At 40.9% G+C, this 22052-nt stretch overlaps 1 protein-coding gene across 2 annotated transcripts; it reads left to right on the top strand.

Annotated features, from left to right (window-relative positions):
• Positions 1-4676: 4676 nt before the first annotated feature.
• On the top strand, positions 4677-16214 carry QNG1 (Q-nucleotide N-glycosylase 1). 2 transcript variants are annotated; one of them, XM_070248955.1, is made up of 5 exons: positions 4677-5427; positions 5954-6213; positions 11107-11302; positions 13294-13415; positions 15399-16214. In XM_070248955.1, the coding sequence occupies exons 1-5, from the start codon at positions 5091-5093 to the stop codon at positions 15495-15497; spliced, it is 1014 nt and encodes a 337-aa protein (XP_070105056.1). In that variant the 5' UTR covers positions 4677-5090; the 3' UTR covers positions 15498-16214. The 2 variants fall into 2 exon arrangements, with proteins under 2 accessions (XP_070105056.1, XP_023483441.1); XM_023627673.2 differs by lacking the exon at positions 13294-13415.
• The last annotated feature ends 5838 nt before the right edge of the window (positions 16215-22052 follow it).

Genomic DNA, 22052 nt, shown 5'->3' with positions numbered 1-22052 from the left:
TCGTTGGAACTCAGCAAACCTCTCAAGGTTTGTGTGGCTTGTTCTAGAACTTTGTTGGGTTTTTTAGACAGCAAGGAAAACAAATATATTATCAGTTTATTATAGAAGGATATAACTCAGCCAGAGGGAAGAGATGTATAGGGCAAGGTATGTGGGAAGTGGCACAGAGCATCCACGCTCTCTGAGCATGCCACCCTCCCCAAAACTCTATTTGTTCACTAATGTGGAAGCTCTGTACTATTTTTCATAATACTTAGTTCCTTCTCCTAAGCAGGAAATACTAATTTCACTAGTTAAAAGCAAACTATGGTTCAAAAAATTGTAACTGGTTTTTAACTGTAATTATAATGTTAATGATGTATAATGGAAACAATATATTTATTCCATTATAACTAAATACTTTTCACCGGAAAGAGTCCATTCTGCCCCTAAGCCACAGCCTGTGGATGGGACATTTTACACTCAATAAGAAGAGAGTAGAAAGAGAAAGGGTCTCTAATGGTACTGAGAAAACTAGGATAATATAATGCCCTACGAGCCAAGAGTGAATTTCAAGGAAGTGGTCAATCTTAAACGCTAAATATGGATAAATCAAGGGGAAAAGGAACAGAGAAAAATTATACAGTAGTGAGCCATATCTCTTTTCTGCTAAGCCTTCTTGTGGCTTTGGGAAAATCAGGGGAAATGAAAACAATTGAGATGTCCTACCTTCACAAGATCCATTCTACTTCTCTGCTTATCTCCTGCATATATGAGAAACTACGGCCTCCTCTCTAGCAATGTCTATTGTCCATTCATTGCTCTAGACAACTTGTGCAACTTTTCCTCGAGAATACCTCTTAACCCACTATTCCTTTAAGTATCTGCCATAGCCTATCATGACAGAAAATAGCAGATGTAGCGATGACTGCTGCCAATGCTTGACATTTAATTTAGCTATTTAGAATGATAGTTCTCTTAATGATCAGAATAATCTAACTTAGATGCTGTTCAGGAGGGGGAAAGTGATAAGGACACATCGCTGATCATGTCTCCCTCCTTTGTTAACTTTTACTTTATTTTATTTTTTAAAGATTTTATTTTTTTCCTTTTTCTCCCCAAAGCCCCCCGGTACATAGGTGTATAGTCTTAGTTGTGGGTCCTTCCAGCTGTGGCCTGTGGGACGCTGCCTCAGTGTGGTCTGATGAGCAGTGCCATGTCCGTGCCCAGGATTCGAACCGACGAAACACTGGGCCACCTGCAGCGGAGCGCCCAAACTTAACCACTCGGCCACGGGGCCAGCCCCCAACTTTTATTTGTATTTATTTATTTTCAAAGATTTTATTTTTCCTTTTTTTCACCAAAGCCCCCCAGTACATAGTTGTATATCCTTAGTTGTGAGTGCCTATGTGGGATGCCGCCTCAGCATGGCCTGAGGAGTGGTGCCTTGTCTGCGCCCAGGATCCGAACTGGCAAAACCCTGGGCCATTGAAGCGGAGCGTGCACGAACTCAACCACTCCGCCACAGGGTGGCTGGCCCCTGTTAACTTTTTTATTTTTTTATTTTTTTATTTCTTGAGGAAGATTAGCCCTGAGCTAACTGCTGCCAATCCTCTTTTTGCTGAAGACTGGCCCTGAGCTAACATCTGTGCCCATCTTCCTCTACTTTATATGTGGGATGCCTACCACAGCATGGCTTGCCAAGTGGTGCCATGTCCGCACCTGGGATCTGAACCAGCGAACCCCGGGCCGCCAGAGTGGAACGTGTGCACTTAACCGCTGTGCCACTGGGCCAGCCCCCACTGTTAACTTTTAAAATGCAAACTTAGGGACTATTTAGAGGTCATCTTGATCTTCAAAAGCCTATACCTATAGAGTAGAGCTGGCAAAGGTTTTCAAGAGAAACATACCCAGCTGGCATGTTCCTTTAGCCCTCTGTTCCTTTACTTTCCTTCTCCTTTCTGTGGACAAAATGCCTATAAGGGTAGAGCCATCTTACAACCGTAAAGACAAAAGCCACATGCTAGGGATAGCGAGTCAGAAAGCGAGGAGCCTAGTTCCTTGCTGACATTCTCAAATAGCTGTACCAACCCTGGTGTGCCTACTTCTGGACTTATTATATGAGAAAAACAATCCTCCTTTTGTTTAGTCACTACAGTCTCATTTTCTGTTGCTGGAAGCACAATCCAGACGTTTGATAGCCTTCCCCACTAGACCATAAGATGTCAGACACCATGTCTGTATTTGCTACCTGCATAAGATAGGAAGCTCTCATAGCAAGTAATAGAGAACCCAACTCAAAACTGCTTTCAACTACAAGGAAGTTTATTTTGTTTTCCTTAAGGATTGGCACCTGAGCTAACAACTGTTGCCAATCTTCTTTTTTTTCCTTCTCCCCAAAGCCCCCCAGTACATAGTTGTATATTCCAGTTGTGAGTGCCTCTGGTTGCAGCATGTGGGACGCTGCCTCAGCATGGCCTGATGAGCAGTGCCATGTCTGCGCCTGGGATCCAAACTGGCAAAACTCCATGTCCCCGAAGCAGAGCCCACGAACTTAACCACTTGGCCAGGGGCCAGCGGCCCCCATAAAGTAGTTTACCAGCTCACATAACTAGAGATGAAAAAGTAGGACAGACTTAAGAGTTGACGTAAGCCTGTTACTCCAGCTCCATTTCTCTGCTATTCTTTTGATCCCCCCCATGTGCTGACTTCATGCTCAGGTTGTCATCAACTTCAAGCCTCATATCCAAGCTCAACCATGTCCAGAGGGAGTGTGAATCACTTCTGCAATTTCTCCTGGAAAACCTTATCTGGAAGCATCCTGCAAACGTACTCTTGCAACACACTGAGGTGAACTAGGAAGTATGCGTGATCCTAACAAAGTCCCTGGTAAGAGGGTGATATTACACTTAGGCCAGTCGAGACCACCCTTAAAGCTGAGGATGCTGCGCTATGCCAACTGTGGTTAAGAGGGAGGCATTCCTGAACAAGATCAGGGTTCTGTTTGGAAGGAAGAAGGAAGGGAAGGAAGTTGAATAAGTAAAGAACTCACTTTTTGTATTCCCAGCATCTTGTAGACACACTTAAAAAAACCCAAAAAACCTCCCCCACCCACAGTTTATGCTTTATCTCAAGGTAAGGACCTTGAGAGAAAGAAGCATGTTTTATTCATATGTACTACTTTTTTTTTTTTTTAAAGATTGGTACGTGAGCTAACAATTGTTGCCAATCTTTTTTTTTTTTTTTTTTTGCTTTTTCTCCTCAAATCTCCCCAGTACATAGTTGTATGTTGTAGTTGTGGGTCCTTCTAGTTGTGGCATGTGGGATGCCTCCTCAGCACGGCCTGATGAGCAGTGCCATGTCCATGCCCAAGATCCAAACCTGCGAAACCTTGGGCCACCAAAGCAGAGCGCCTGAACTTAACCACTCAGCCACAGGGTCAGCCCTTATATGTACTACTCCTAACGTCTAATTCAGTATCTTGAACATAGTAAGAATTCAGATTGTTGAGTTTTTTTCTGTCAACAAGCCTCAGTGAGAGAGACAATGGCCTAAATTATTTAACCTCCTGGATTCTTTTGAAGATTGTTAGATTTTCTCGCTAATCCATTTCTTTGACTCTCAGGACTTAGAGCTGCTGGGGTAGACAGGGACAATCCCAAAGCAACAGACTTACATTTATTTAATAACTGTATTAATGTACTAATGACTTTTTCTGGAAAAGCAAATCATAGTGGAATCCTTAAAGTTCCTTTTTCTTAACAAAACGAAGAAACTGGAGGGATGAAGATGTTTTGCTTCTCTAGGGTCATAGCTGTCAAAAGTTCCACATCCTCCCAAATTCCAAGATTCTTTATCTCAATAACCAAAGATGACTGATTATTTTCAAGTTGATTTTCAAAGATACGAACGTTTTATATCTATGCAGATTGAAGTCTCGGAAGGAGAAAAAAATACACGCTTCTATACTAAAATTTCATCACCAGGAAAATCTGGATCAACACTAAATTGACTCCTTTATGTTTCTCTTCATCCTATTAAAAAGTTTTTTTTTTTTTTAAGTTTGAGGTTGTGATACTTATTTCCTCCATTGATGGCTCCTCAGCAGGCCCACTGATAGAATCACTACTTGACGACCAGAATAGTTGGTATTGGTGAGTTGGCTCGTAGAAAGTGCACTAAACTTGTGGATTGATAAAGTTTCGAGTCTCAGTTCAACTATTGCTGTGACCACGGCGAAACAATGACCCAATCAGCTTCACTTGCAAAACGGGGACTGCAACCGCCGCTTTTCTCATGACCGGGACTAAATAAGATTCGGTACTTAAGCACAATTCCAGGCACACAATGTTAATTTAACAATTTATTACTTTTCTCAACCGTTTCTCCAAACGTTCCAACTAATCGTTAATATCCATTCGGCCTCCAAACGGGCCAGGAATTGAGCAAAAGGAAGAGGCCTGCCTGGGGGATGGGGGTGGGGGACCGCTGCCCCGCGTCGCAGTCTGGGGGTGGCTCGGACCCTTGCACCAACACCGGCGGCCATAATGCTCGTCACGGCCCGGGGACACCGGGGCAAGGCGTTGCCGAGGGCGTCTAGCCCAGTCTTCGCCCCGGGGTAGACGAAAGGGGCGGGAGCCGTGAGGGCAACGCCGTACACCAGCCGGAGTCACGCACGCCAGGCCCCGCGCAGGCCCACTTGCCCGAAAGGAGGGTGGGAACACCAACAAAATGGCGCAGCCGCACGGTTCAGGGTGGACAACTCCCGGCCGCGCGCGCCGCAGCCTTCCAGGCAGTTTCCTGACCTTCGGAACCGGAAACGGGTCCCGGGCGCGCGTGGGCGGGGCCGCCTTCCCGGAAGCGCCTGCGCCTGGGTCCGGCGCGCGGCTCCCGGTCCGCGCCGCTCGCTGTGTGGCGGTGCTGTGGCCGGGGGCCCGGCGTCGGGCCCCGCTCTGGGCTCGCGGTGCCGCCCTGGGAGGCGGGCCCTGTGAGGGCAGCAGTCCCACGGCGGGCAGGGCGGGAGCCGGCCCTTGCCCCGCCTGGAGAGGGAAGAGAGTTTGGCCAGCTCGCGGGCCAAAGCGTCGTTCCCGGTCCCAAAGGGGAGGGGCGGGATGGACGGGCTCCTGACTCCCAGGGAGTCCGCAAAATTCGTTGCGGAAAACAGCCGAGATGTGTTCATTGATGGCGGAGGCGTGCGGAGGGTGGCCGAGCTGCTGCTCGCCAAGGCCTCGGGGCCCGAGCTGCGCGTGGGAGCCTGGAAGGCCCTCCACGAGCTGAACCCCAGGGCGGCCGATGAGGCCGCGGTCAACTGGGTGTTTGTGATAGACACGCTCAACTTCTCCTTCTGGTCGGAGCATGACGAGCACAAATGTCTGGTGGGTTACAGGGGGAGCACGTACAGTGGGTACTGGTCCCTGTGCGCCGCGGTCAACAGAGCCCTCGACGAAGGTTGGTGCTCCTTCTCCGGGTCGGACCCAACAGCCTTTGTGGTTTCAGTTTACTGGGAGGGTGCCGAGGAGCGGGCTGGGAGATGGAACAGTGTGTTAATAAGGTGAACTTGAACTTCTTCGTTGTCAGTCCCTCTGCTTGAGATAAAGATATGAGAAAAGGCTGGTATTAAATCTTTATTCAGTGGGAAATATCCTGATATTTATCATCATCGCAGCTAAGTAGAAAACTCAGTTTTCTAAAGAACGCCACTTTGATGACATCTGAAGAACAAAGGGACAGGTATTATAACACATTTTACACAGGCAAAATACATCGGATGTAGTATGGCAGTTGTTAGAAATGAGTGAATAGGTACAAACAGCAAATAGAAAGTGAGGGGTCTGCTTCTGATTTTTTATTATCCATCCACCTGTAGTGTATTCCTCTAACATTTAGTTGGTTTCATGTTAATTGTATTTACAACAGACAAGGGTCTAATGGATATAAAAGTACGACACTGTTTGCATTTTCTTTTCTCCCTAAGGGATACCAATAACGAGTGCTTCGTACTATGCCACCGTGACCCTCGATCAGGTCCGGCATGTCCTCCGTTCTGACACGGACATTCCCATGCCTTTGATAGAAGAGAGGCATCGGATTCTCAACGAAACCGGGAAAATTCTGCTTGAAAAGTTTGAAGGTTCTTTTCTTAATTGTGTCCGAAAAAGTGACAAAAGTGCACAGAAGTTACTGAACCTGATAGTTGAAAGCTTTCCTTCTTACAGAGATGTGACTCAGTTTGAGGTGAGTTGCTTCTGTCAGAGATTTTAGGATTCTAAAATCCTATGTCTTCTCATAGTTAACTCTTTTCCTTCCAGAACCTCTTTTGAGAATAAAAACTTAAATTTTGAAGTTCGTTCCTTATGGACAATAACAAAATTAAGCAGTGTTTCAAAGACATTGCTTCTCTTATGTTTTGTCGTTTTTCCTTTGTCCTTTAAAAATGTCTCAAACCTAAAGAAACAATGGACCTTCAACGTGATGTTGTCTCTTAGGGATAATGAGGTCCTTTCAGTGCTTCAAAAAATTTACTTCACTGGATGAAAATCAGAATACTGATTATACTAAGTTCTCTCTAACAAAAAGTATTTTTTGCAAAGTTCTAATGTGTATATACTATGTTGTCTTTTTCATGCACAGGGTACTTTAACAGTATTATTTGTTTTATGGTACAGGAAAAATTTAAATAGATGTGCTTTTAAAATGGTGAACATTGTGTATACCCTCCCTGTGTACACTTGGATTTTGTTTTTGTAAAATTCTTTTGGAATCCATTATCACTATGTATTTTAACTGTGAAGTAGAATTGAAAGCAACTTCGCGGGAATCACATGGTATAAATCTATTGAATAAGTTAATACTTATGTCAAATTGAAATTTTAAAGCTACACTTTTATAATCAATTCAACAACTAAAATTACTAATAATATTGTTTAAATTGCTCTTTAAGATTTACAGGATATTTGCACATACACTTTCGTTTGATCCACAGATCAGCTCTATGGGGCCCAAGGACAAGGAGCATTATTGTCCTGTCTACAGACTGGGAACCAAAGTCTAAAAGAAAGGTTAACTAGTTTATCTTAGGTCATTTAGTCAGGAAATAGCTTGCTTTTCCATCCTACCATAAAGTAAGAAATGCCTGATTATGTATGTTAAGAGTCTTTTCATTGCAAGTGACAGACACAAAACTAGAAAAAACTTAAGCAGAAAGAAGAATTTTTGGATGCATATTGGGGGTAGGAACATCCAGGGTCAAGGACTTGGTGCCATCAGGATTCAGTCTCTCCTCTGCTTCTGTTGGCTCCATTTTTGTCCTACTGCCAGACCAACTTTCTCCATGAAGGAGAAAAGTTCTGTGAATTTTGCATCTGGTGTACTGCTTCAGACACCAGAGAGAGAGAGAGGGAGACATTCTTTCTCAGTTCCTATTGTAAAACTGGGCAAGGACTGACTGAACTGGCATGGATTATGACCAGTAAGTGTGGCTGCTGCAGGTGTGGATGGGGCTGAGGCAGCTCCTAAAAAAGAGGCCCTAGGCCACTGCTGAACTTCATTCTGTTCTGACTAACCATTTTGCTAATGCAGAGGTTCCTTTGAGATTTATCTTTATCTTCAAAGTATGTCATTTCAGCCTTGTTTCTCAAGAAATTATGGATCAAGTTCCTTGGTCCGTCATTCAGGCCATCTAAATATATTAAATAGTCTGTAAAAGAAATCAAACTGCCATTAATGTGACGAAGAATCCATGTATTCCAGAATCAACACGGTTGAAATTAAATTTAATGTGACTTCAGGATGAAATGAATTCGGGACACTGGGCTCTTTATTTACTTTCAAGTTGTCCTGACTTTTTGTTTTTCTGGAAGAAAGGAGTGCAGTTGTTTTAGATAATAATATTGATTAAGCATTTTATGAACTTCTATTTTATTTACAGCACAGTGCTTTTTGATTTGCTTTGCTAAAAATTTCAATTTTTAAAAACTGATACCGGGATATAGATTAATCTTGAGGCTCATGCATTTTAAAATGAAAATTAGTACCCGAACCATTTCCCATCAGTACTGTACTCATTTCTAAAATACATTCTTATGGAAAAAATCTCCAAAATGTAACAAAAATCATACTTAAGAATTTTGACACTTTCTTAAAGGAGTATTACATTTTTTTCATTTATTTCTCCATAAGATTATCATTAGTGTTACCCAAAAGCAGTGTATTTTTGTAACTCCTGTGATTCCTGACATAACACTGAGCATATAGTGGGTGCTCACTTAACACTTTGATTAGTCAATTTACTGTTATGTTTGCATAATTTACTGTTATCTTTGTGTATTCATTTAAAAGATACACAATTAAAGCACTTCATGCAATTCCAAATCTGGAGGATTTCTAAAGAACTTTTGGGACTGCTTTTGAAATTCAGGAAGTGTTAAAATCAAATATATCTTTTTATCCATATTTTAAAATTGTCTTAATTCCAAAAGTAAAACATATTAGTTATATAATTTGGAAAGTACAGAGAAGCAGTCTCTATTGTACCAAGAGGTAACCACTGTTCAGAATTTGGTCTTTTTCTGTATGTGTGAGTGTGTATACCCATGGCCAGGGGAGAATTAGGATCAGGCTATGTAATATGTTTTAAAATTTAACATATTATGAACATCTTTCTATGTCAATAAAAATTCTTTCATAGCACAGTTTCTTTTCACAGTACCATTTTTACTGGCTTTACACTATTCCACTGCATAGATGTACAATCCCATGACTATTTGCCCAAACTATTTTACCACAATAATTGTGTTTGATATGCAGTTTTATTTATTTATTTATTTATTTTTGAGGAAGATTAGCCCTGAGCTAACTGCTGCCAATCCTCCTCTTCTTGCTGAGGAAGACTGGCCCTGAGCTAACATCCATGCCCATCTTCCTCTACTTTATATATGGGACGCCTACCACAGCATAGTGTGCCAAGCAGTGCCCTGTCTGCACCCAGGATCTGAACCGGCGAACCCCAGGCCGCCGAGAAGCAGAACGTGCGCACTTAACCGCTGTGCCACTGGCCCAGCCCCTGTGACTCTGATTTAGAATATATAGTAACTATGTAAAAATCCTGATTAATAAATTAGCTTCCTTAGACTATCATCTTTACTCTGACAGAGTGATAAATATACATGGAAAACAGGAGCTTCTTTGATATTTTAATCACTAACATTTTATGTACTCTTAAGCATTTGTAATTCTTGCCCTTTCTAGTTTGTTCATGATAAATTTGTTGAAGAAAATCAACTCGTGGTCATAGAGTTTTTTCACTGATGATTATTTTTTTAATGGTACTATTTTGAAAATGTTTTACTCATAAAGCAATATTATGGAACATATAGGAAATTGTTATTTTAGGATTTCCTGGTATTTTTGGTGATATCAGTTAATATTTTAGAGACATAGAATTTGATTACTAAAATCATTTGATTACTAACATCATATCAGTTTAAGACAATGTTTTATAGATGATTTGAATTTATTTTTAGATTCCTCACTTAAATCTTACTATTTTTTTTAGTTTTGAGGGTATTATAATCTAATCTTTATGATATACTAGTTGGCTATCATGGAAACAGTGGTCAGGATGTGACAATTTATGTTTTGTTAGATGCTAACATTTTTGTATATCTCTGGTTCCTAGATTTTTCTGTTTATGCCTCTTGTTAAACATGGGAGATAATAGTTTCTATCATAGTAAACATTGTGATGTAATAATTGTGTTTGATATACCGTTTTATTTTGTAAATTAAGATTTATGTCTTGCTGTTGAATAAACTAGACGAATTAGAAACTAGTTATCATATATAAGTTCAGTTTATGTAGAGGAACAGTTGTCAAGTTGTCATATTTTGATAGGTTTGGGAGTATAGGTTATTCCCAAATGATGTAAGGATACTTCTGAATGATTTGTTCCCCCAGCACTTCATTTAATTTACAGACTTAACATCATGTCAAAAAATGAGCATATGTCTTTGCCCTGGAAAACAAGATACTGAATTTCTTAATGGTAGCCTTAGAAAATTTAATTTACTTAGTAAAAGGAGGTCTGGGTTGATTGCAATAGGTATTCCTTAAAGTTAAGCAATATTAGTTTATTTCTTCTTAGGACAGAGTATCTTTGGAGGTTTTTTAGTAAGTAAAGGAATCTATATTATCATCTTAAGGAATTTTTGTATGGAACCTTTCCTTGAAGAATTTAATTTCATTTTTAATTTAATTATTTGTCATTTATCAAAACATTCTCTGAGGTGGTCAAGATAAATTTTGGGAGCCTGTAATGCTGATTATTCTCACTTAGCAAACAGTTACAAGAGATGATTTGAGGTTATTACTGTTGGTTTAGGACTTGGAGTATATTGTAATTGTCTGGTTTTTCTATAGTCTGTGCTGATCTGCGTTTGTAATTTTATAGAGAATTTTTGAGTTAAATTATAACCCACTATCTTATAATGCTTTTTTCCATGCATAAATATAATCCATAGTTTATTTTGTTATATGACTTTGTTATATTGACTTTGACCATTTCTAAAAATGGTAGACTGGATAAATTCTGGCTGTTGATCAATTGTGTGTTCATCTCTGAAGTAAGTTAATCATTACTAAAAGGAAACAGTTAAATGAATATTGTGATTCTCCCTCAGAGATGAGTTTAGGGATGATTATTTTCCTCTTTATACTCTTCTGTATTTTATACAATTAACGTGAGTTATGTTGCAATCAGAAAATATATATTTTTTAAATTAAGAAACTTTCTAAAGAAATACTATCTAGCTATTAAAAATAAGCAGGTAGATTACAGTGACACAGAAATATGTATATGAAGTAATGCCATTGAAAAAGAACACTAAATAGTACCATGATTACGTACATTGTAATTTAGTGCCTTGAAGAATATAGGAAGTAAATTTAGAATGATAGAGATAATTTAATATTTATCAGACTTCCTCCTTTTTTTACTGTAAAAGTTCTATAAATTCTTACCCACAGAGTAAGATTATTCTTGAAAAATGTTTTCAACGTGTGTCTTTTTTAAATAGCATACTTAAAGCTTTCAGATACCTAAGTAACATTTATATTCTCTTCATTCATCAGGGGAAAAGAATTTCCTTTTACAAACGGGCCCAAATCCTTGTAGCAGATACATGGAGCGTATTAGAGGGAAAAGGAGACGGCTGCTTTAAAGACATCTCCAGTATTACTATGTTTGCTGACTATAGATTACCTCAGGTTCTTGTTCACCTGGGAGCCCTGAAATATTCTGATGCGCTACTAGAGAAACTTCTCAAAGGTTTGCCAGCTTTATTAAGACATTCTTTATCATACTGTGACTTGTTGAGTCTCTGTCTAATTTCTTTCACAAAAGCTCCTTTCTTTAAAAGAAAGCCCTGTTTATTGTTAAAAGGACATGTCAAGAAAAATCCAAGGGCAATTAAAATACAGGCAAAATTGCTTTTTGTTGTTTACACTGTAGAATGTGGATATTGTGGGAAATTGCACTATTTGGACATGATAATTTCAGAGCCTCGTAATAAAATGAAACCTAAATTTACGTTACATGAAAGTGTGCAACACTAAGAATTCATCAGGTGTAGTATTGAAGAGCGTTGGTTAAGCTGAAGAGCACACTGCATGGTGAAATAGAAAGTGGGCTGAGAGCTGGGTAAGATGTACTGGATTTTGAGACAGGAGATTCCAAGATCTGCTGCTGGGTTATCTTGCTCAAATTGCTCACTGTTCTAGGTTTATTTATTTACCGTTAATGGATTTGATTATTGACTCTTAAGAGTGGGAGCCTTATTATAATATATGAGTATAGATAATTATGTTTGTGTGAAAATTAGCTTTTTGTTTTTTAAACTTTTCTGTGTATAAGAAAAATAATTGTATAATTTTCATGTTAATATCTCTCTTTGGGTGCAGTATTTTCAGCTACTTTTTTCTTTATAATTTCAAAGAAAGTAGTTTTTATGACTGAATAATTTTCTCTTGTGAAATAGATTTCAATCACCCAAAATAAGAATAACACAATATAAAGGTACCATTATTCCTCTGGTTGCTTCTACTAGGTTTTTATGCTGCCTTGGGCAATCCGTTTTGTCCTTCTGTTTCCTTATTTGAAAAGTAACAAGCTATTTTATGTCATAATGCTCATGTTCTGGGTCATTAATTGTTGGATACCTTTAAATGGAACAACATCTAGCAGTCGGGGCATTGACGCACAGCCGTGCTCAGCTGATTTTTTTTTTTGCCGTTGTATACACTGTTCATTCCTGTCTCTAAACATTCCCTTGCCTGGTTTCCCTACCCAAGTTTTCTTTTTTTCAATTCAAATCTTACATATCCACAAAAGCTTAGTTAGCTCTGCCACATAGCTTTTCCCAACTCTTCGTGAGTTATCCATCTCCTTCTCTTGAATTTTTATAGCACCCAACTGTCTCTGCTACTGTGAGAAAAACCCTGGTGAGAAGAGATCATTCAGCATAGTTGAGTCAAGTTGTCTGGATTTTTTTCTGCTATCTGTTTCAACTCCAGAGGCTGTTTCCCAAATGTCCCGCTGCAGCTGTTACTGCCTCCATTATGTTCAGCTTCTGAAAGGATACTCTGCGATCCTTAGCTAGTTTGACATAGGGTGAACAAATTTCTTTGCCCCTTAGTTTATTTAAGCAAAGTTGGATTTTTTTCCCCCAAAAAGTACTTTACTAGCAAACTAGAGGAGAAACAGAAACTATAAATATGAAGGAGCACACACAAGTATAGTACACTGATTTTTAAAAACTACCTTAAGTGAAATCTAGAACCAGGTGGCTTGACTACATGAGGTGGAAGCTTCCTTAACTGGCCTCCAATGACACTTCTTCCAAACCTGAGGATGTGCTGCACTTACATTCCCTTTCCTCTTCCCGTCTTCTGGAATCTCCAGGACAGCTCTTGGAAGGCCTACCCAGACTTCTGTCCATTTTATCTTTAACCCATCTCTTTACCAAAGGCATATTTTTTAGCCAGTTATAAAGACTGACAATGCAATCTGGCTACATTTAGATTCTTCCCTGTGATTCTAGGGCCGGCTTTCAGGCCTCATACATTGACCATGTTACCCTCCCGGACTCTAACCTATGTTTGTCAGTCCTCTCAGATAGTTTCATTCTTTTTCTGTTTCAAAGTCCATGTCCTATCCCATACTGTGAGTTGCTGTATTACTTACTTTATTAGGTTCCTAAGGCCAAGATAACAAGTTACCACAAATGGATGGCTTAAAATAGAAATTTATTCACTTAACAGCTTTCAGAAGTCTGAAATCAAGGTGTTGCAGGGCCATGCTCCCTCTGAAGACTTGGGAAGAAGCCTTCCTTGCCTCTTCTAGTTTCTGGTGGCTCCCAGCAGTCCTTGGCGTTCCTGGGCTTGTAGGTGCATCACTCCAACCATGGGGGCCTTCCCTGTGTGTCTCCTCTGTCTCTTTTTCTTATGAGGACTCCAGTCATGGCATTTAAGGGCCACCCTAATCCAGTATGACCTCATCTTAACTTAATTATATCTGCAAAGACCCTATTTACAAATAAGGCCACATTCACAGGTACCAGAAGTTAGGACTCCAATGTATCTTTTTGGGGGACAGAAGTCACTACAGTTATTTATTGCTCTGTAAAAAATTATGCTAAAATTTAGTAACTTAAAACAACAGACATTTATTATCTCACAGTTTCTGTGAGTTAGGAATCTGGGTGCTGCATAACTGGGTACCTCTGGCTCGAGGTTGCAGTCAAGCTGTCAGCTGGGGCAGTGGTCTCATCTAATGGCTCTACTTGTGTATCTGCCTCCAAGTCACTGTCATGGTTGATTTGGCAGTTCTGGCAAGTTTACAGTCAAGTTTGGAGGAATTGATTAACAAGAGAACTGAAGAGGAAGGGGTGGATTTGTATGCCAGCTCCTGGGCAAAGTAAGGAAATGGAGGGTACAGCTCGTGTCTGTTCTTCTCCCTGCCCCAGCGACCAGTGCCTCAGCCCTGGGGAGACATGGATAGAGGGGACATAAGTAACACTACTCAAGATCTCAGATAACAGAGTGGAACCCAGTGGCGCTGGGCATTTTCCCTATATCTCAATGGATGACAGGGCCTGTTGGGTACTGTGAAGCTCTGTGCAAGGGTACAGATTGGTGGTCAGAGGTCAGATATAGCCTGCACATGTGTTTTGTTTGGCTTGAAGAGTGCTTTAAGCAATTTTTATTTATTGATTGATTGATTTTGAGGAAGATTAGCCCTGAGCTAACATCTGCCGCCAATTCTCCTCTTTTTGCTGAGGAACACTGGCCCTGAGCTAACATCCATGCCCATCTTCCTCTTCGTTATATGTGGGATGCTTACCACAGCATGGCTGCCAAGCAGTGCCATGTCTGCCCCCGGGATCCAAACCGGCAAACCCCGGGCCGCCGAATTGGAACGTGCACACTTAACTGCTGCACCACCAGGCCAGCCCCAGCAATTTTTAATTAGTTGTCAACAATTGACAATTAAGAGGTTTCACATGAAAATCAAACTTTCTGACTTCTCATGTAAAAATAGAGAAATATTGAAACATTAGGTCTACCTTTAGACAGGGCAGCACATGCTCTCCAGTTCACCACAGTTTGCATCTGGCTGCTGCATTCACTTACTCTGTCTGCCTGATCCTTATAGGCAGTTGAGTTGATGAGCCCAACTCTAGTGTCTGTGGCAAAGCACAGCCAGGGCCCACCCTGCAGGATCAGATATACCCTGGAGATGGACGCTGAATAGACCGCAGGTCCTATGGGAGCTCTCAGCTCCATATTCAGGTAGAACTGACTAAAGGATCCTGAATCTAAAGAATGATCATGGTTTTCCTTGCTCAAGTAAGTAGCTTTGATTTCTCAGGTTCTCTTTGATGCACCTAGGGTTTACCCAAGACAGTGTTCAGTTCTCGATGAGGAAGGGAGGTGGTATTTATTTGGCTCCGTAGGAGTCCTCCAAATTTTGCAATAATTTTTTTTTCCTGGCATCAAACCCAATTTTAAATCTTTTCTGTTCAATAATTTAATAATCTTGCTGTCATGTTTTAAAATTTATGGTTACCCCACATTCATTTAGCATATATTTATTGCAGAGCTAGTATGTGCAAGGTACTATGCTAGGTCCTAGGAATACTGAGACAAAGAAGCCAGACATGGTTCTTATCCTTGTGGAACTTAACTTACAGTTTTGAATTAATGTCTGAGTTTAGAGATGGTTACATTACTGAAAATAAAGTCTGAGGTTTACAGTTTTAAAATGAGCACTATTTAAATACTGTGTTTTGTTCCACAGTAAAGTTCTGAGTAGATTTTATGTTGTTGACTCTTAGTGCTTCTTGCTCTGTTTTTCCCCCTTGCAGGAGAAATGCTCTCATATGGGAATAGGCAAGAAGTGGAGATCAGAGGCTGTTCACTTTGGTGTGTTGAGCTGGTCCGGGATTGTCTTCTGGAGCTTATGAAGAAAAAGGGTGAAAAAACTAGTGGAGAGATCAATTCCATTCTTCTGGATTATTACTTATGGGACTATGCCCGTGATCACAGGGAAGATATGAAAGGAATTCCATTTCATCGCACACGTTGCATATATTATTGACTCAAAGTGTAAACTGATCCAAAGAAAACTCCTTGCATTTTTATATCCCATAATCATTTGTACAATTTTGCTTTGCTATTCAAAGAAGGTGGTAGAGGTTACAGCAATAAGAAAATTGAATACCCAATCTCACTTAAAAAATTTTCCTAACGTATCACTCTGTATACACAACTTTTTCTTTGGTCTGCTTGTTTAATTTTGCCTATATTTTTCTTTTCTGTGGTCACATGACAGAAATAGTGAAGGAACTTTAATGCTTTCTTCAAATCTCAGATTCTTAAAATTAATCATGCCTTATAATGTGATTAATCTTAAGTGGTAATATTTCATCCATTCAATTGATCTCTTTTCTCAAGGTGTAGTAGTTTTCTATATATCTTAATCATTTGATATGGGGGGGTCTTTGCTGTATGAATGCTGCTGCTGTTGTAAAAATGAATCTTGACAGCTTATTTTAAACTTTTTATTGGTAATGACAGTGGATTTTTTTACATATGATTTTCAGTTTAGGATATCTGTCTAGTATTTTTTTTTAGAGTAACTATATTGGAATTGAATAAAGATTTTTAAAACTTTTCTTAAACCTGGAATGGATTATTTCATTAAAATGGAGTTTACCACATATAACTTTTAAAGGTTTACAATGCATTTGATTATTTACTTTATATTGCAGAACTCTCATTTCCCACCTTCACCCCCACCTTCCTTCTAAGGTAATCTTTTTTTCAGACATAGGGACTTTAGTTTTTGTTTTGTGTTTTAGGTATCTACTTTGTCAGCTCACTGTGAATCAGAAAAAGACGTCCTTTCCCCAAGCACTTTACTGCCATCTGCTGGAAATTTGTCGTAATAACCTTACAAATGACAATGACTCTGAATGGGGTCCCCCTGGAATTGTGCCCTGCACAGCTTGTGCCACCATGAGTAGTGGTTCTGTATCTATCCCTCCCCTAGTGATCAGGGGAAGGTGGTCCCGTCCCTAGTTCCAGAGGAGGACTTGAGTTAATATGAATGGTTTCTTATTCATGATAATCCTATCCTCTGCCTCTGATTGCTTTAGTAGTGGGCATAGAGTCTAGTTCTGGCCAGTGACACTGGAGGGGACGTCTGCAGGGAGGCTTCTGGGAAGAGATTTCTTCACTTTTAGGAAAGATAGGAGAAGGTCCGTTGTCTTGCTCTGAGCAGTGTTCTAAAAGTGACGCTGGAAGCTGTAGTAGCCGTTGTGTGGAGCCAGAGCCCGCCACACCTGCCCTGCCTGCGCCAGTCCTAGCTGTGGACTTCACTCCTGAGATGATGAACATGTTACCTTATTGCCATCATTTTGAGTGTTTTCTGTAACTTGTAGTAGAAAGTTTCATAACTAAGAATTTCCAATTTAACTCACTTTCTCAAGGATCCAGGAAGCAGAAGCTAAAACGGTCACCTGGACCTCAGGCTTTGCTGCCTCCTCCTCCTGCCACCCTCCCACTCCTCTCCCTCTCCTCCCTACTCCTGTTCATTTTCTCCCTCTTCCTCTCTTTTCCCTCTTTCCGCCTTTCCCCCCTCCTCTCCTTTCTCCCCTTCCTCCTCTAGGCTCAGCCAGCTCTGGGCTTCCTGCTTCCCCCCAGTTTACTTCTCCATCATGTAAAAGACAGGGAAGGCAGTCCAGAGCTGTATGGTTCTTGTGTCCAAGACCCAGCTGTCTTTTCTCATGCCACTGAGCAGAGCCTGGACTCGTGATTCAAGATGTCCACATTCTTATCTGGGCAGCAGGATTGAAGAAGCGATGCAGTTGAGGAGTGCAAGGTTGACAGGCTCCAGCAGCTACCATATGCATTTTTGCTATCATTTCACTGATAAGGACTTAAGTCATATGACCACAAATAACCACCATAGAGGCCAGGAAAGTAGTCTCTATTCTGGGCATCGGGTACCAGCTAAACTATGGAAGGAGTATGGATGGATATTGGGAAACAGTAAGTTTTCACCACCATGCATGGATTTTATAATTTCATACCTGATACAGACTAAGAATTTAAATAACATTTCACCAGTGGTTTCACCATTGATGATCATTTTCCAGATGTGTTATTTTATTAGGGATTGCAAAATGGTAATATTCTAATTCTAATGTTCTTAGTTTTGTGGCCCTTGTGCAGGAATAATTCTCTCTGTGGATTTCAGGGTAGTCTGGGGAATATAATGAACAGGGAGTCAGCTCCTGAAGTTCCAGATGAGAATGTAGAAATAGGATCTGGAAAGTTTTTTTGGTTATGTTGATTCATTCTGCATACTCTCTTAAAGACAATTAACGAAAACGTGCACAGCTCCTGGAGTCCCTTGATCACAGGCCTCCATCCAGAGAAATCCTTCATTTACTGTCGATAAGCCAGTTCCCTAGCAGAGATTAAACATTAATTCTAATTCCTTGGTGACTCAGTTTCCTTTAATGCATTTTGCTTTGTAACAAACTCAAAAACATTTTGGCTTTTTTTTTTTTTTTACATATTTCATTAATTCTTCTTCAGTGGCCACCTGATGATTTGCCTCCCTCTACAAACTCTAGTAATTTAGCCACAGTACCATGTCAGTATCCTCCAAGCGAAGTAAACAGGTTGGGCTAATTCTTGTTGCAGCATAGGGCATCTCTGCAAGAGGATGATTTAGGGGAGGGTCTGGGGAAGCAGGGTTCTCTCTAGATTGGATGCTGTCAAAAACAGGAGCAATTCTACCGCTGGCTGTCTCATAAATCTTATCTATAAGGAGGGCAGGCTAGAGCAAGTGAAAAGCTGAAATTGGTAAAGAAGCAGCAGTCACTCACTTTGGCCAAGATAGAAGGATATTTGGTACTATGTGTGTGGTACAGTAGCCTTGCTTTTGTCTGTGCTTAGACAAAATTATCAAGTGGCCTTATTTTTTGTCTAGCTTTGCCGTAATCTGTAAGTAACCTTGTCTGATGTTGGTATTCTGTGAGATTATGTTCAACAGGAGAATAACATGGCACAGCTGTGAGTGCCGGGCCAGCTCTTGTCAGGGGCTGATTTTGTTCCTTTCTCAACCTGTAATTCCCCCTAATTAGCACTAAAGAAATTAATAGATTTCATTCAGTTCAATTCAGAAATCATTTATCGAGCTCTTTCAATCTGCCTCCTCCCCTGAAGCTGAATGAGTAATGGCTTAATAACCCAGTTGAGGAGGTACAGGTTTAATGAGCACAGTATGTGATCTAGGATCAGCCCCAAGACAACCACACCTTCCTTTTCCTTATGTCTCTAACCCGTTTCTCTCAGTGTGCTTAGATCACTTTTTCCTTTTTTTTAATTTCAGTTTTTGATTCTCAGCTCTTTGGTGAATGCTCTTGTCAAAGAGAAAACCTGAACAAGTAAGGAAATTGGTCTTATTCAGTCTCTTGCAATATGAAGATCCAGAGGTCCAGAGGTCAGAGTCTCTTGGCAGAGTGGTGTTGCCCCGGTCTCTCATAGGGAGGAGTAGACAAGTTACAGGTGGGGGGATTTACAGGTGGGGTTGTTTTGCCATCAGGAGCAGTCTCAGCCAGCTCACTGAACTAGAAATGTTTATCTCTGTAGCTAGTTTCAGGTGGACAAACAGTTCTAATCTCAGCTAATCATTCACGAGACAGAGAGTGAGGAACAGGAGAGTCTGTATCTGGCCTTGTCAGCAGGTTTAGGCAAAAGAGGAAAGATTTGTGTTTGGCCTTGTCAAGGGTAAACAAGGGAGACATGAGAAAGAGTCAACAGATTAGTCTTATCTAAGTCACATACAGAATGGTGGTCCTTTTGGGTAAACCGTTTCCCAGAACAAAAAAGGGTGGGCAATTTCAGAAAACAAAAGGTTTGAGGAATTTCTTAATGTCACTGTTTTCTAAGAGTACAAGGTCAGGTAGAGTTCAGCAGTGTCACCATCAACCCTTTCTCGTTTGTGCATTGGTTGAGAAAAAAGTAGGCTGCCACGACCCAGGCAACTTTTTTTTTTTTTTTTTTTTTTTTGCTAAGGAAGATTTGCCTTGAGCTAATATCTGTGCCAGTCTTCCTCTATTTTGTATGTGGGTCACTGCCACAGCATGGCCACCAACATGTGGTATAGGCTTGTGCCCAGGAACCAATCCTGAGCACACTGAACTTAACCACTAGGCCACAGGGCTGGCTCCCCAAGCAAAATTTTTACTTGTTTATTCATTTTATTTGTTGCCAAACCATGGGAGGTAATGACCCTCAAAGTAAGGAAGTCCAGAATTGTGAGTTCTCCACAGTGTAAAATGTTCAGTCTCACGATCCAAGGGTCTATGCTCTCCTAGGAGAATCACTACATGCTCACTTGCCTCGGTTCTGTCATTAACATTTGAACAAATCAGTTAGAATTTCTATGCCTGTTTAATTTACATATGTAACGGGATCATCTGACTCTGATTTTCTAGTTCTGATTCCAGTTTTCTTTTTGTATCATTTTACAGGATGTATACATATCTCAAATTATTTATAGGATGAGATTGCAGTAGTTAATCTTATGTGTCAGCCTGGCTAGGCTATGGTGCCCAGTTGTTTCGTCAAACATCAGTCTAGATGTTGCTGTAAAGATATTTTTTGATGCGGGCTCAGCGAGCTGAGGAGTCAAAAGAAAGATTTCAGGGCCGGCCCCGTGGTGCAGCGGTTAAGTTCACACATTCGGCTTCTCGACGGCCCCGGGTTCACTGGTTCGGATCCCGGGTGCAAACATAGCACCACTTGGCTAAAAGCCATGCTGTGGTAGGCGTCCAACATATAAAGTAGAGGAAGATGGGCATGGATGTTAGCTCAGGGCCAGGCTTCCTCAGCAAAAAGAGGAGGATTGGCAGTAGTTAGCTCAGGGATAATCTTCCTCAACAAAAAAGAGAAAGATTTCTTGGACTCTCAAAGTCTGGTAGTAGTGCTCCTTTATTCAGAGAATAGCATGGAGGAGCATGGGGACAGGACCCATGGGCAGTGAAGAGCTGCAAACACAGGTTGAGGGTAGGGCTAAATTTATAAGGCATAGGTATGTGAGTTACCATCTTTACAAGATGAAGGAAAGGTTATGTAAAAAAGTCATTAAAATGGTATCAGTGTAGGTAGGGTCTGGTTATTGGGTGGTTCTACAACTTTAGATAAGAATCAGATGGATCAGGTCGGGACGTCCTGTGCTTCTTGGAGGATGATATAGATCAGTGTGTAGGCCAGGACGCCTTGGGCTTTTCTCCCCCGGGGCAGGTTTGATCCTCATCATTTTTTAGATATGATTAACATTTACAATCAATAGACTTGAGTAAAGCAGTTACACTCCATAACATGAGTGGGCCTCATCCAATCAGCTGAAGGCCTTAAGAGTAAAGATTGAGGTCTCCAGAAGAAGAAACATCCAAGCTTCAAGACTGAAACATAGGGGCTGGCCTGGTGGTGCAGCGGTTAAGTTCACATGTTCTTTGGCAGCCCGGGGTTTGCCGGTTCAGATCCCAGGTGTGGACATGGCACTGCTTGGCCCGCCATGCTGCGGCAGACGTCTCACATATAAAATGGAGGAAGATGGTGTAGGGGAGGAAGACATTTCCTCTACCTGCTCTGGGTCCTTCTGGCCGGAGAATGAATTAAATTCACATGAGACAGAATAGCAGGAGAAAATTAAACAAAGCTTTATAACATGTATACATGGGAGAGGTCAGGCAAGCTGAGCAACTGCCAAAATGGCTGAAGCCCCCACCTTAAGTATGATCTCAGCTAATGACAAAGGAGGATGTTGGGGGTGGGGGGAGTCAGTTACAGGAGGTTACCAGAAACAGGAATAAGATTATTATGCAGATTTAAATCTTTGCCTTTGGCATTGATTAAGAGTTTCTAGAGAGAAGGTCATCCCCTTTCTTCTTCCTGGTACAGAGAGGGAGGCACCTTTACAGATAGAGATTTCCTTTACAATGTAAATGTCTCCTAACAAAGGGCAAGAAAGTTCCACCCCTCAGAGCCTCCTTCCCTGTCCCAGTTTATCAAAAGCAATCAGCCTCAAATAATCCTCATGCCAAAGAGACATATCTTGGAGTGGCCAAGACCAGTCCCCGACAATGGGCACAGATGTGAGCTCAGGGCCAGTCTTCTTCAGCAAAAAGAGGAGGATTGGCAGCAGATGGTAGCTCAGGGCTAATCTTCCTCAAAAAAAAAAAAAAAAAAGACTGAAACATAGAAACCCTGCTTGAGTTTCCTACTTGCTGGCCTGACCTGCAGATTTTAGACTCAAAACTATAACATCCACTCTTACCTGAATTTCCAATTTCCTTAAAATAAATCTTTTTCTCTCTCTAGGTGGATGGATGGATAGATAGATATAGATTATAGGTCTATATCTATATTTATATCTCTATATATTCTATTGGTTCTGTTTTCTCTGGAGAACCCTAATGCAGGTATGAATAAATAATATG

Source organism: Equus caballus, chromosome 23, assembly GCF_041296265.1.
Source record: "Equus caballus isolate H_3958 breed thoroughbred chromosome 23, TB-T2T, whole genome shotgun sequence".
In the NCBI taxonomy this organism is placed as follows: Eukaryota; Metazoa; Chordata; class Mammalia; order Perissodactyla; family Equidae; genus Equus; species Equus caballus.
Note: the sequence above shows the minus strand (reverse complement) of the source record. Positions and strands in the feature narration are given on the sequence as shown.